General features: G+C 38.2%; 2 protein-coding genes across 3 annotated transcripts; both read left to right on the forward strand.

Annotated features, from left to right (window-relative positions):
* Positions 1–2,690: 2,690 nt before the first annotated feature.
* On the forward strand, positions 2,691–11,201 carry LOC135616574 (zinc finger protein VAR3, chloroplastic-like). Its single transcript, XM_065115911.1, has 5 exons — positions 2,691–3,297; positions 3,412–3,529; positions 6,854–7,134; positions 9,403–9,501; positions 9,578–11,201. The coding sequence occupies exons 1-5, from the start codon at positions 2,846–2,848 to the stop codon at positions 11,031–11,033; spliced, it is 2,406 nt and encodes an 801-aa protein (XP_064971983.1). The 5' UTR covers positions 2,691–2,845; the 3' UTR covers positions 11,034–11,201.
* A 462-nt stretch (positions 11,202–11,663) lies between these two features.
* Positions 11,664–15,204, forward strand: LOC103990827 (large ribosomal subunit protein eL24). Of its 2 annotated transcripts, none has more exons than XM_009410098.3 (6): positions 11,664–11,761; positions 12,764–12,802; positions 13,165–13,240; positions 13,324–13,425; positions 13,802–13,950; positions 14,873–15,204. In XM_009410098.3, the coding sequence occupies exons 2-6, from the start codon at positions 12,792–12,794 to the stop codon at positions 15,021–15,023; spliced, it is 489 nt and encodes a 162-aa protein (XP_009408373.1). In that variant the 5' UTR covers positions 11,664–11,761; positions 12,764–12,791; the 3' UTR covers positions 15,024–15,204. The 2 variants fall into 2 exon arrangements, with proteins under 2 accessions (XP_009408373.1, XP_064971984.1); XM_065115912.1 differs by lacking the exon at positions 11,664–11,761 and adding an exon at positions 12,574–12,598.
* The last annotated feature ends 508 nt before the right edge of the window (positions 15,205–15,712 follow it).

Raw genomic sequence — 15,712 nt, forward strand, 5'->3', positions numbered from 1 at the left:
GGAGGTGTGTGCTGCTGTCCCCTTGGCTTTCCTGACACTACTGAATGCCTTTGTCCTCTCCATTTTGTGGACGCTGGTGACATTGATTGCTCCTCCCATTTACTCCTCATGACCTAACATTTTATGGCATGATAAATAGTAAAGTCAACAGTCTCTCTTGCACAAATACGTATCACATCTTGTAGTAGGAGCACCACAGGCAGAGTTACTATTGATTAAGTAACAAGTGGGATTGGCCTGCAATATAATTGCACTTGAGCTGCATTTGAGTGAGCAACTACTGTCCCTTTTGGTAGTGGGTGTCTCTCACCTGTGAGATATGATATTTAGATTTCAAGCAAGCTCTATAAAACACAAAATCCTATCAATCTTGCAGTGCAAATGGATCCCCTTTTTTCTTCGATTACCAAATCATGTTGTTTTCTCAGTGTGTCTATTATTTGTAAACTTATGTGATTAGTAAATTGGAATTCTATTCACAACTGATCTCTTTGCTTTCACTCTAACATCTGATACAAAAGCTTTGAGTGTTTTCCTGATCTAGAGTTGTAGTAAAATCAAGAACCATACTAAGATTCATGTGTAAATGGTTAAGCTTTAAGCTGTGTTAATATGAAAAGGGAAGGAAAATATATGTTGAGCTTGTGAAGTCACATCTCCATTTCTTGGAGTCAATGCTTTTGTAATTGGCCTCATAAGTGCAAATGGTTTGGCATGACAAATGGAGCAGAAACTGATGATAACCCACCACCATGCCAAAAGGAAAAAAGCAAGGATGGGAGGAGATTTGTAATGGTCCACTCGAGAAGTGGGAGGTGTTTTAGTATCAAAATATACTACGCAAGAACACAAAGGATGACAGCAACCAATCAAAAGGACGGTTGTTCTTATAGATAATCCAAGCTGGGGGGATTACATCGACCATTAAAACTCTTGGGAATGGCCTGTTGTCGACAAATGGATCGCAGACTGTAGTCGAATCATATCTTCTTGGTGGGATCATCTTGCACCTCCTCGGCAGCAGCAAACATGTTGGTGGTGCACTGTGCGTCTGCAAGTCTTGTAAGAAACTTCATATGCAAGTCCAGTGGAGAGATGAATAGATTATGGATCATCTTTTGAGACTTCTAAGAATGCTGTGCACTCGTGATCATTATCCTCTCTTCTTCTCCATTTCCGGAGTACGCACATGCAAGTACATGAGATAATGATCTTTCCTTTTTGCTAAACAAATCAGAAGAGTAGGTTTCTCTTGTGGAGAAACCTCTCACGTCGTGCATTGGATGCAGTGGGTGATGATGTCCTCTCAGAACACTCTCCATGGAGGCTTACTCACTTCCACTGCTTCTGAGCTCGCCAAGTAAACTATTCTTCGTGGAATGCTTACTCACATCACAGCTTTAGCAAACTGTGCTCAAGCCATTCAAAAACAACAGCTTTTTAGGTGCTCTTATGGAGCTGCCAGAGCTTACAAGAACTGATCATTGATTCCGGAGGAGAGGATCCATTACTATATGTGCTGTAATCTCTTGCATCAGAAACATGTTTTTCTTGGATTTGGATCATATGCCGACACCTTGGACGTCAACGGCTGCCACCCATCAGAATGATAGCAGGTCAAATGCTGTGGAACAGTTCGACAGATGCGTACTTGGGAAGTTATGTTGCGTCTACAAGTCGCCAACGGATCATACGTGCATCTCATTTTCTCATGAACAGTGCATGTAATGTCAACATCTAAGGAGAATATTACTGAAACAACAAGATTCTCTCCCTGATGTGATTGGCACAAGGGCTGTTCATTTCAGTTTGCCCTGCGGATTCGAACACAATAATTGATCCTTCATTCTCATCTTTAGTACTTTACTGAGAGTTTCATGAGTTTGTTTTCATGGGGTGCCTGGATAGAACACTTATACAAAATACAAATCTAAGTTATAGATATGCTTGCACTCATATGATGCTAAAAAGAGTACTAAATTCTTACAAATATAACTTTAATATATAGAGAGAGAAGTATAGCTTTAAATGGATATGACATATAACAGTCACACTTGTATTACACCCATATTTAGAATGAACACAATTGTTTGTGTCTATCATTCACAGTTTGCTTGCAACATATGCTAATTATGCGTGAAATTAATGTACAAATTAACTTAATGTGGTTTCATGTCCTGTAGTAACTAAAATTCCTAAAACTTATTCTCATGCATAACAATAAAAAGTGCATGTTAGTTATCATGTATTGATTAGACCATAATAAGATGCACATTAATTATTTTATACTTGGATTATAGGTTGTCATGTGTGTATATATACAGATTCATATTGGCATATACGCAGATATAACAAATGTATGTATCATTCGATGTATAAGTTAAATAAATAAAATATGAAATTATTTTCTTATCAAAACCACATCCGGTATGGGCTTCAAATTATGTGGGCCCAATGTGGGCCTGGCCCGACCGTAAATCTCCGCAGCCCACTATTCCACTTCTACAAGAGGGGCCTGTCGCTAAGAGTACATTGGATCCTCGATCTCGGCCGAACCATAGTGTGTTCGATGTCTTCGGTTCGCGTCAATTAGTTGGTTCAATCGAACCGATTTGTTAGCGAGCCGTTATCGATCGAACGATACGTTCGAAATGCTCGTGTTGACAGGATTTTTCGTTACATGCTGCCTCCACAGCTCACCCGATAGCATCACCACCACCCATTGCCGCATCTGGAAGCTTCCTCTCTACCCTGGGAAGGGGTCGGACCATCGTCTCAAAACCCTTGCTCGCTCATCATCTCCGTCCCGGTGGTTGCTCCCCACCGCATTCTGAAGCCGGTCGCAATGGGCGGCGTATCCAAGCTTCATGTACTCCTCGCGGCGCAACTCCCCCTCCCCGCCGCCGTCCGCGTTGCCCGTCGTTCCGGCGCCCGCCTCACTGTTCTCTCGGCCTCCTCTTCCTACGCTCCCCGCCTCGTCTCCTCCAGCCTACGCTCCCGGCTTTCTTTTACCGTCCGTGGCGCAGCCCGAACCCATGGCCAGGCCGCCGGCGCCGGACCGGGATATATCGCGGCCACGACCTCGTCGCCGAGCTCCATCGCAGCCCACCCCTGGCCCGAGTGGTCAAGGCTTGTTGACTTTCTCCTTGCCGGAGGTTATTACGATCGTCGGGTTCCAGCAGCTGCTGATGACGGGGATGATGATTCGCTGTTGGCCGGAGAAGCGCTGACAGAAGAGTTCGTGAAAGCTGCCGAAGCGTGCCTTTTTTTTGCTAGGGATCGACCTGATTTGTTGAGGTCATGCGCTGGTGTCTCAGCAGTAACCATATTTCTTTGATAGTGTTTCTTAATGTTGGTGTGTGAATTATTGCTCTTTTCTTCTGCTGATGTTTCTCTACGGTTGATTTCCAGTTCGCTAGAAAGGAAGGATATTGAGATAATTGTGGAGCACGGCTCACCGTTCCTGTTTAAGAATGGTTCAAATTCCACCAGGCGGTTGAGGTCATTCCTCAGTGGTGTCGGAAACAATGTAAAGCTTCCATCTTTCTCCTCCTTGCTCTCCATTTTCCTCTTCTTTGCTTCTTGCTACTTTTGTTATTATAGAAGCCATAAATATGCACTATAGGGTCTTTAGAAATTGAAAATTAACAATGGGAAAAAAAGATTGTTAAATGCAAATTCTAAGCAGGGTGCCCTGCATGGCAAACCTATAAAGTTCGCCAGGGAACTTTTTATTTGGTAGGTTGCAAAGTATCAAGTCTACTCAGCAGATTTGTTTTATGGCGGTTAGTGTCACAGCTGAATGTAATGTGAAACTTTGCTTGAAAACTACTCCGCCAAAAGATGCCAATGCTTTCCTCTAAGTATACAAACTGTTGTTCAATTGGTTGAATGAGGCAATTGCCTATTGGTGCTACTTTTGTGGCCCTATGCAAACCTAGGCAAAGCATTGTCTACCCTATAGGTGGCAAGGTCTCTTTCCTTTCCATTTCCTCAGTCGATTCTTTGTGGAGCACATGGAACACCTTAAATTGCACTACGCTTGTATGGCATGGGTACAATCTTAAAGTTGGTGTTCTCTTATGATTAAGAGAAGGATCTTTGTGAATGAACCTAGTGTGTATAATGTAACAAGTATGAAGATGATAAACAGATGATTGGGAAGGATCAAAAAAGCTAAATAGCAAGATTAAAAAAGAGAGAGTGATGAGAAAAGGAGGAAAAATGGAAACACATTACATCGAGACCAAAACTCACATGATTGCTCACCCTTGAAACCTTTTTTTTCTCTCTCTCTCTTTTGGGTTCAACCTTGATTGAAATCTCAGTTGATTTGTCTTTCCCAAGCTAATCTCAATAAGTTATTGCGTAGTGTTAATGTATCTTAACGAACTGCAGTTGTCTTCCAGTAATTCAACAATGCCTTCCGCATTCTAGGAAATCACATCTAATTTCCATTCATGTGAGATAACCAAATTTCATGATTCATTCTAGAGAAGTCTCAATCTTGTGAACCCTGTGGGAAGGTGTATATTGCACAAGCAAAATGGTAATTCAACTTGAAGGATATAAGTTTGAAAGCATAGTTCACAAGATTGATTCAGGGTTGGAACCAGTTAAAAGTGTTATGATCAGGATCAATAAAATCAGTTGGATCAGATTGGTGGGATCAGTGTCAATTGAGAAAATAGTTTTCTTGACTTTTTTTTTTACCAGTCATTCCATCTAAAAGCTTAACTCATTAGATGAGACCTGATCTATTATTGATATTCTTAACACCCTCTCTAACTGTCTTCGACCCACCATGTATAATTTGTATTAATAGGGGATATATTTTTAAATGTATGGTTTGGATAATATTTGAACATAGAACCTGATAGAAATAAAATAGAAAGAAGAAACTTTATTAAAGTAGCTTTATTGAAATAACTTTAGCTTGAATACATTAACATGTCCCTTTCCTATTTATACAGATTAGGAGAGAGGATTTTCCTCAACAGAATAAAGGATTTTCCTCAACAGAGTAGAGAGATTTCCTCATATAGTTGGGGAAATCTTATCTTCTATCATGCCCCCGCAAGATGATATTCCTGTCAAGGATACCAATTTGGATCGATGCAAAGAATGGTTTACGAGCCAAAGGTTTCGTGAGTAGGGCAAGAGCAGATCGCTGTTGCTGTTGTTTCTGTTACTGTTGTTGCGGCTACGACGGCGACGGCTGCAGTAGAGGAGAAAGTTGCAGTAATAGAAAAAGAAAAAGCTATAGCAATACTGTAGCAGAGGAATAAGCTGCAGTAGAGGAGGAAGTTGCAGTAGAGGAGGAAGTTGCAACGATGTTGCAGCGATGCTACAGCAGAGGTGCAGCAGAGGAGAAAGCTGCAATAGAGGTACAGCAGAAGAGGAAGCTGCAACGATGCTACAATAGAGAAGAAGACTATAGCAAAGGAGGAAAGGTGGGGCAGTGCTGGTGAGCGTAGCACTAGAGATGCCACAGCGGAAGGGAACGGACGTTGGTGCAGAGTGGCAGTGGAGAAGACAGTTGCCGTTCGCCGAGGAGAAAAGATTTATCGCACCGATGGCCTGACGACGGAAAAGCAGTAGTAGAAAGCTTTTTCTTTTGCCGCCGGAGGTGGAGAAGTAACAGATGAGTCGACAGCGAGATGAGAACTTGCTCTAGGCAAGTGGCTCTGATACCATGATAGAAATAAAATAGAAAGAAGAAACTTTATTAAAGTAGCTTTATTGAAATAATTTTAGCTTGAATACATTAACATGTCCCTCTCTTATTTATACAGATTAGGAGAGAGAAAATTTTATCTTCTATCAGAACCTTCTGCTTTGATATCATCTTAAATTTTTAATCATCATAATGATTCAAAAGCTCAAGTCATTAAATGATATATGAATTATGATTTATATTGTTAACACATTTAAAATGAAAAGCATAAAGTAACATAATGTAACAAAAAAATATTACAGACTTTCAATTTTCAGAAAAAAAATATTTGTAAAAGATTTCATAACATATTTCACAGTTTTTTTTTCTTGTTATCTTCTTGTTCTGCTTTTGAGGTTTTCAAACCAGGTAGAATTAGTTGAAATCTACCAACTCAGGTTGAATTCAACAAGTTTCTAGTTTATTGCAACCAAATTCTGGCTACAAGGCAAGAAATTGGACAAGGATGGCACCAATTTGGAATGCATATCCAATGGAATTGGATGATATTGCAAACTATTCTTACAATGGCTATTATGCTGATGAACCAATACAAAATTCAATAATGTTAGGGGAAGAAATAAGCCATATGCACATACCAGCAGCAGTCTTTTCTATGCTAACTTTTCCCTGTTTGGTGCTAATGGCTAGAGAATAAAATTAAATCTCAATGAAAAAGATATATGGAGAGTGTTGGATGCATTATTAGTGATCCTTGTTGTGTCTTCAAGTGATTGTGATAATAATTTGGACTTGGTGGTGTATTTGATAGCCTAGTAGAGACAATTTTTTGAATGTTTTGGAAACATTTGAAATGTAATCTTATGCTAAGTAATGTGGAGATCTCTAAATCTCTTTACCATAGAAAAGTTTTTTTTTTTTTTGATATGATTGGAAATTGCCCTCTTGTCTCCACCTGTTTTCTGTTATTAAAGAGTTGAGTAGCGTAGAAGAAATCAATAAATCATGTTTGCCATATATTTGTCTCAAGTAAATCGAATTGCCATTGCTCTATTTGCTAGAAGGGCAACAAAATATTGGTTCTATAGGATACTAAATAAACATTTGTATGTTTGGAAGAGCACTCTATAAATTTGACTGGCCAAAATAATACATATTTTTATTGAAAAATATCAGGGACTTGAGATTGAGAGTGCAAAAACTTTTGATGTCATGCGGTACTTGTTGAGCTATGTATGCAACTCTTCTGCTTGTAAAGATGAGATGGACCTAAGAGCTAAAGAACATATGGAAACATCAATCCGCAGTCTGTTGGCTGCAGTAGTCAACGTGAGCACAGCTGGTGAAGAAGTCAGATTATCAGAGTCAACTCCTAAACAATCTGTTTTAAGGCAACAGTCCTCAAGACCTGCTTCACAAAATACTGAAATGAAAAGAGGTGATTGGATTTGCCCAAAGTAAGTTCCATGTTTCTGGTCTTTAAATTTCAGCTTTATAATTAAGCAGTGAAGCCAGCACTTTCAATCTTTTAATCCTTGATTAGTAGCAGAGTTAAAAACAACATCATTCCATATGTTCAGTTGAGTTTCCTTGATGGTATCTTCCTTCTAGTAGGTTAACGTGTCATTTGTAGAGTGGCATGCTTAACTTCATATTGTTATACATGCTGTAAGAATTTTCAATTATTAACTCTTTAATTTGGTTATTGTGCAGGCTAGATAGTATTCAACAATGTTAAATAACTATTTAGAGGGTGGGTCTGGCAGAGAAAAGTTTTCCTATTTTTGACTCGGGCCTCTTGTTTGAATCATGAAAATATTCTCTCCATTATATGAGGCAAAGCTGCATAATATTGGCTCTCTTGTCCTTTTAATGGCTTGAGCCTCATAATTTGGCCGCCTTTTCTTTTTGAAGATAAACTATTTACATCCATGCTTTTAAATCTAAACTCATGATCTGAGGACTCATCGACATTCAGTTCTTTAAAGTTTAAAATTCTATATCAGAACACTCAAAAAAGTCTGGAGTCATAGTGGAGGCACTTGAAAGGATTAAATGGCTAAAGGACTGAAGTTATCTTGCTTAGTTTTCTTGATAAAATTATTTGATTGATTGAGCTTGTAGATAAAGGTCGTCTACTTTACACCCAGAATAACTATCATTTTTTTTTATTGTCAAATATTTTTCATCATTAAGACCATTTTTGCAGGTGCCATTTTTTTCGTAGGCCAAAATGAAGCCATAACTACTCACTTTTTTCAGCTCAAATATGAAAAGAAAAATGACTAAAATAAATATTTGTGAAGCAATAATATGCAAGAGAGACAAAAAGATTAAGAAGTGAGAAAGAAGGTTGAGATGAATAATAAGATAAAAGAAAATGAAGTGGTATTAATTTGTTGAGTGTCTGCCTAGTAAGAATGGGACATACTTTTCAGTAAGAAAAACTGGTGTGCTATAATGAACAGGTGCTAAACCACTGTTGCCTAATCCCAAATTGGATATTGTCAGTTGGAACAATTTACTTCGACATCTAATATATACTGCCTCTAGAGTAAAAGCTTATCCCTGAATCTTTAAGATATTTAGTCTGCATTGGATCCAATTAAAAGTGATGATTCTGTGGCCCCCCCAACCCTCGATTGAGTTCTATTGTTAAGCTTCAATTTTGCTTCAATCTTGCAGTAGTATGTATTTAGAGTAAACCCAACTGACACCTTATTCAAATCTGTTTTGGCTTCAAATATTTGTGATGGTCGTGCTATGTAGCATCATAAAGTGACCATATTAGGCTTATTCGTCCCTAGTGTGAGCTCATATCAGAGTCTAAATGCAACTAAATTTTGATTTAAATCTGATTAATATAATACAAAATTGATCATCAAAACACAAATGCATGGAGATGAATATCATTGGACTTTCCTTGAGAAATGAAATTCAACATTTATTGAAATGAACCAGATATTTAGCAGTTGTAACCAAAGTTAGACATAATATGTAGCCTCTGGATGGGTGCAAGGTGTTGCACACAAACATTACTATCCTCCAACAGTTGCAGGTTGTGTTGCCTCCTTAATAAAATAGTCTTCTAGTTGCATATTCTGTAGAGAACTAATTAAAATATGTGGAGTTATAGCTGTGGTTGTCTTGAACAATACATCCAAACAGAGTGGTTTAGAAACCTTTTTCAGTTCATTATGAATCAAGAAATGATTTTGATTACATTTTGGATTACATCTTTCTCTTCTGTTTTCTTACCTGCACAGGAGTCATCTCTTGCTGGCAGTCTTTTTTTGATTCCTTCATGAAATGAATTAGAAAATTTAAGAGTCATCTCTTGTTGGCAGTCTTTTCATTTTCACTTCAGATTACTCTTTTAAGTATTGTTTCTTAAGTCCTGAGATGGATGAATGATAATACAGTGTCCTTTCTCCTCATGATTATCAAGTTTAGACGCATGGTCATCTTATCTTGAAGTTGACTTGTTGTGATAAAATAACTACTCATATTGGAAAAGATCAATTTTGACATTCGTAATTCAGTTTTCTATTATTATACAGCAAGTAATTCTTGCAAGGAGCTTGGTACACATGGCCTTGTTGAATCATGTTATAAATTCCAGTTGGCAGTATTGTTTAATGTTTTTGGTAAACAGAAATCCCATGTTGGTGTAATGTGGTCTTCCAAATTTGATAAGGGTTTTTTATATCATTCTCTTGTCACAGATGTAGTTTCACGAACTTCGCAAGAAATATGAGATGCCTTGAGTGTAATGACACACGACCAAAAAGGGTCTTGACTGGTGGAGAGTGGGAGTGTCCTCAGTGAGCCCCTTTTCCATACCAAGATTATTGTGTTTTGTTTTCTGATCATTGTAACTCATTATTTTTCTTGTTCCAGATGTGACTTCTATAATTATGGGAGGAACATGTCATGCTTAAGGTGTGACTGCAGGCACCCTGGAGAAGCCCCACAAAATATTGCTACCACAGGAGTTGGCTTACAGTATAATAGAAGCTCAACCATTCAAAGGAATTCAGATCAACCAAGTGGTTTAGGTAGGATGGACTCTCGTAAAGCCTCTGAATCGTCAGTGAGCCAGAGACTAGACAGAATACTTGGTCGCTCATCTACTTTATCAGGTTCAAATCATCAGGCAGCTCCTGCAGAACTAAATGGTGAAATGGGGAACTCTTCGGAATATAGAGATGGAATACCAAGCGAGAGGAGGGATTATGACTCCGTTTCTTCGGAACATAATGCAAATAATGATGTGCAACAATTTCCACTTATGGAAGATTCAGCTTCTTCCATGAGAACACGTTGGCCAAGTGAATCTACAGTTGAGAGGTTCAATAGCACAAGAGAGAGCAAGGGTGGAGATTCCTCTGACACTGCTGAGAAATGGTCTAAGAAAGTTGCAGAGCTCGACATTGCATCTGGTCCTGCCAGTACAATATCTGATGATGACTTTCCTGAGATCATGCCAATGCGCAAAGGTGAGAATCGATTCGTTATCAGCAAAAAGAAGGATCGGTCTTTAACGTCACCACATTACAAGAGACGCATAGCCTTGGAGCAAGCCAATAGTTCCAATTTTGTACCTTTTGTCCCTTTTCCCCCAGATTACTTTGCAAAAAAGGATAAGCATCCTGAAACTTCGCCTACCAAGGATTCTGCATCGGAAGGTTTGGCAACACATGAAAAGTCTCAGACTATTTCAGAGAAATTGGAAGAGAATAAGACAGGAATTTCTAACTTTGTTTCTAGTGAAAAGACAGCACAGCCACCTGATGTTCAGTCTACGACCCTATCTAATGTTAGCAAGACATCTAATGCAAGCCCGTTCGGAGAAAACTTGAATGAGCATAAGGCAGGTAATGTTTATGATGGATCTGCTGTGATTTCAGCTGGGATTCCAGGCAACTCATGGAGTGACGGCAATAATAACAGGAACTGGGAACCTCCCAACAGCACACATGGTGGTGATGATGACGCCACTGCAAAGGAAAGTTCACAAAATGTCAACGAAGGGTTGAGCCCCGCCTCCAGCCGGAAGAGCTTAGAAGGATCTCTGGTGAAGGAACCTGATCCGCTTGACATGTCAGAGGAAGCAAAGGCAGCAAGGTGGTTTCGTCGGGTTGCTCAGATAAAGGACATTTCTGAGCTGAGCAACATTCCTGATGAAGATTTCCCAGAGATCATGCCAATGAGGAAGGGAGTGAACAGATTCGTTGTGAGCAAAAGGAAGACACCTTTAGAGAGAAGGTTGACGTCTCCCCAATACAGGAGAAATCTGCCTGTTGTTAACTCTGATCCAGAGAAAAATGCCAGCGAAGAAGCTGGTGAAGTGTAGTGTTAGTTTGAACCGAGAATTTGTCTTAGTGAATGATGATCATATAGTGCATATTTGTTGCAATGGCTATGATTGCATCATTGGCCTATTTTTGTATCAAATAGTAAGAATCATCTTAAGTTTTCCTTGTGAAATATCAACAATTAGCAAAAATTTTGGAGCAGATAATGCCTCATGACGAGATTTTTTGGAGTAATTTGTAGAGCACCAGCAGATGATATCAAACATCGAAAATTTTCACCTGAAGCAAAAAAAAAACCAAAAGATGATGTCAAGATTATTAAGTACAAACTAATTTTCAACGCATAAATAAAATAAGAGGAAAACAAAAAAGAAATTGGCCACAAAATCAAGTGGCTATAAGTTATAGTGAGTTCAAATCAATCCTACTTCGAGCTTCTACGAGCAAATCGATAATTATAATTAACATTGTATTTATTATTTTCTACAGCAAAACCATTTATTCGGGACACTAAATACTTAATAAATCTTTAATCAGGAAAAGATAATAGACTTTCTCGTGATCTTTGGGCTTTGGAAGGTGGAGCTATTGGGTCCGTTCATCATCGTTCTTGTATAGGGTTCGGGGTTTGGACGGTTGAGATTAATACGCGGGCGAGATCGTCGGTCAACGATCCACAAAGAAACCCTAATCGGCCGCGGAGAGTTGCTATATTGCCCCGCGACTTCCCTCGGCCGTCACCTTCCGCGGCTTGGCTCCTTCAGAGGTAGGCTGCCTTTGCCGCATCGCTTCAGTTCAATCTGTCGTTTGTTTCTTCGATGAAACCCCAATTTTTTACTTGATTCTCTCGGTTTATTTGATAATAGCTTGCTCCCTCGATCTTGTAATGATTGCGTTTAAGTGGATAGTCGCTGATTGCTGAACCATCGGGGTTGAATCGCATGTTGGCTTAACATTCGATTCGTTAAGTCTGTTCCTAGTTTTGTTGCCTGAGATGTCGTATAGATTTACACCTTCACACAGTTTTTTGACCGTCTTGATCTTTTATGAAATGCATGAAATCCGTATGCGTTCATGGAATGTTGATCATCGTTTTAGTTCTCCATGTCGTTTCTTTTGATGCTTGTCGTAGAGTCTGTACTATTTTTCTTTCAATTTGTTCTTCTTCCATGATGAAAAATTCTGATTTTTATGATGTTGAGAGTTTAGGAAGCTGTTATTATGGAGGGTTACAGGTACATAATTTTTCTCAGGGGTTCATTTGTCCGATCATTTATTCCTTGTGATAGTTACAACATTTTTTCGAAGTTTTCTTGGATTGGATTAGGATCTCAATCTTGAGCTGGATCTTTTGAACTGTTATTGGTCCTATGTTTTCATTGATGGGGGCATTACCATAAGCAAACGCATTCATGATTGGGTTGATTTAAATTGTTATTTTCACTTGTAATGCCTGACTTTTGTTGTATATCTGGATATGCTGTAAAATTACTGAGCTTTAATCTCATTGTGACTTCTTTGTTCCCTAGCCTCAATGCAGGAAAATGACGTGGGCTTTGGCCTAACAAATTTATAGTTCTTAAGCAGAACTATTTTTTCTTTGGTTTGTACCTATTTCTAGAGGTCTTTAAGTATGTTGATCATGATTTCTTTCTCTGTTGCTTCTAGTGTTGGAAATTTTGTTTGAATTTAGTTTTCTTTTGTTTAAATATCTGCACTAATTGTTGTCTCTTCAGTTATAATTCTAATTACTTATTCATGTCTCCAGGTGAACGTGTTGAAGGAAATCTAAGAAGATGGTTCTGAAGTATGTCATAATTGTACCTTATGCATCATGCATACCTTTCTAATAGTTAATGTCATATTCTGTATTAACATTTACCCTGTGTGTTCTTTACCGATGACTGCTTTCTTCCACTCCTCTTATCATTTACTTGTCCCCTTCACTTCAGTCTAATAAAGTTATCAGACAATGTACTATAGCTTCATAGGCAGTACAAATATTTGATTCTCATTTGACCCTCATTATTTTCTGTTTTCCATTTATAGTAGCTGAAATATCTTAATTTCAGTATAGACTTCAGTTGTCTCTTTCAATGGTTATTGAACCTTAACTCATAAGATTGCTCCCTATAAAGTAGCCACTCATGCTATGTGCTTATGCTGCAGGACCGAACTCTGCCGTTTTAGCGGTGCCAAGATATACCCTGGAAAAGGCATTAGATTTGTTCGATCTGACTCTCAGGTAATTTGTTGTGATCGTATTTCGTACTTGTATGTATAAGAAGTGTCAATGTTTTCCTTTAACTAATGCATGGAATTCTTCAGGTCTTCCTTTTTGCAAATTCAAAATGCAAACGTTATTTCCACAATCGTCTGAAGCCTGCTAAGCTGACCTGGACTGCAATGTACAGAAAGCAACACAAGAAGGTATTTATTCCATCGTACTTCCTGACTGCCTTCTAGCATCTCTCAATTATAAGTCGATAGTTGTCAACGTGTTTATGTTGTGTGTATTAAGTATCAAATCATGATGAATGAAATTAAAAAAAATGATTTCACTTCATTTGAGATAATTTACTACCTTTTCTGTATTCTTATAATATTATTTTACTAAATATGAACTTTTTCTGATGAATAGGTTAGAAATGTGAGTTAATTACTTGTTATTATTTATGGTGATATATAACTTTCATGTGTATGTTTTGGTATGTAGGTAACTTGGCATTGTTGTGCCTTCCAAGTCTATGATAGGTATACTAAATCAGATTGATGGGACATGATGATTTTGATTTTCTTATCACAGGATATTCATGCTGAAGCTGTAAAAAAGAGACGTCGTACCACCAAGAAACCATATTCGAGGTCCATTGTTGGTGCTACTCTTGAGGTTATTCAGAAAAAGAGAACTGAGAAGCCTGAAGTTCGTGATGCTGCAAGAGAAGCGGCTCTTCGGTACCAATCACTTACTACTTTAAGTTGTTTATTAATTCCCACGAATTGGATACTGAATTATGCAACAAAAAAGTTTGATTCTATTTCTATCATTTGTTTAGCTGCATTATCCTAGGAATCCTCTTAGGGAACTATTTTGTTTTCCAGCAATCTTTCTTACTACCAATTCTGTCTCACCATTCTTTTACTATATTGCTGCATTAGTTTGCTTATAAAGTTGTTCTCTCAGCCTTTACTTACCTCCTGATCATCCAAAATTTGTGCTTTTTGTTTCATGATCTTCATGATTGTTATGAATTTTTTTGGTCAAATCTCTCTGTAACTTACCTTTTTTACTCAGGCTGATACCCTCAAATAAGTGTGTTAAGATATATTATTCTGATGTCATGTTCAGGCATTAAGATGTGATATTTCTGTAGGCTATTGGTTCGGTGGCTATAATTTTCTTGATCACTAGCTTTCTGCTTTCAGATTTGAACTTGCAAATTATTCTGGTAAAAAGCTAAATTGCCATTCTTTTTTCTCTATTTCTTTATTAGTGTGCCTATAAAGTGATTGTCTTTGAGCCTTAACCTCCTGATCATCCAAATCTTGTTCTGTTTGTTTCAGGATCTTCATGATTGTTATATCAGTTTCTTGGCCAAATCTCTCTATTTAACTTACCTGTTTTACTCAAATGAGTAACACTGTTTTTTGAGGATATAATTGGACAAGTATTAAGACCTACTATTCTGATACTATGTTCAGCCATTAAGATGTGTTATCTCAGTAGGCCATTGGTTCAGTGGCTGTCTTTTTCTTGATCACCAGCTTTCTGCTTTCAGATTTAAACTTGCAAATTATTCTAACCAAAAACTAAAAGCTTTGACAATACGCTTCAGATCTTAGTCTCCATATGTTTCTTTTTCCTTTGCTTCTGCAGCGAGATCAAGGAGCGTATAAAGAAAACAAAGGATGAGAAGAAAGCCAAAAAGGCTGAGGTCACAGCTAAAAGTCAGAAGACCCAGACAAAAGGAGGTGCTCCAAAGGCTGCCAAGGGTCCCAAGCTTGGTGGTGGTGGTGGCAAGCGCTGAGAACTCAGTTTTGCTATTTACTCCAATCTTCGCAAATCAGCTGTCTCGGAGGAATTTAGTTTTGTCATATGACTTTCTTGTGCCTGTGAGAAGCACATCTGCACCAATTTGATATTTTATTTTTCCTTTGTTCGGTTGTGAAACATCAAAAGTTTATCGGAGACTATTAGTTTCAAGTTTATCCGACTGCATGCATCCTGCTGAGTTTGATGGCCACTGGCATGGCCAAGTGATGGTTTCAGGGTTTCTACCCCGTCTTCGTAGAAATATCTCAGATTCTATCAAGCTTGTTTATGTTTTCCTATCATTGCTTGTGGATTTGAAATGGGGTAATAAGAGATGATTGCTGTGCTAGATTTGTGGAAAACACGGTGATGGATTCAGATGTGACATCAAATGATATGATGCCTTGCAAAGTAAATGTTTCGATTGCAATCCTCATCGTGCAAATTGCTCGGTAATATCAAATTTGTTAATGCTTGCAGTTGCCATCTGGTTTGCAGTCAACTGATATTTATATAAAAACTATGAAAATTTATCGTTATTTGAATTGTATTATCCTATATAATAAAATAATATCATATAATTTTATTCATTGTTTGAATCGTGTGACACATGCTGGCCATGAGTACATAATCCAATCGATTGAGCAAAGTAGAGTCTCAACTCCGATACTTCAGGCCGTGGGT

The sequence above is a fragment of the Musa acuminata genome, chromosome BXJ2-7, assembly GCF_036884655.1.
Source record: "Musa acuminata AAA Group cultivar baxijiao chromosome BXJ2-7, Cavendish_Baxijiao_AAA, whole genome shotgun sequence".
NCBI lineage: Eukaryota > Viridiplantae > Streptophyta > Magnoliopsida > Zingiberales > Musaceae > Musa > Musa acuminata.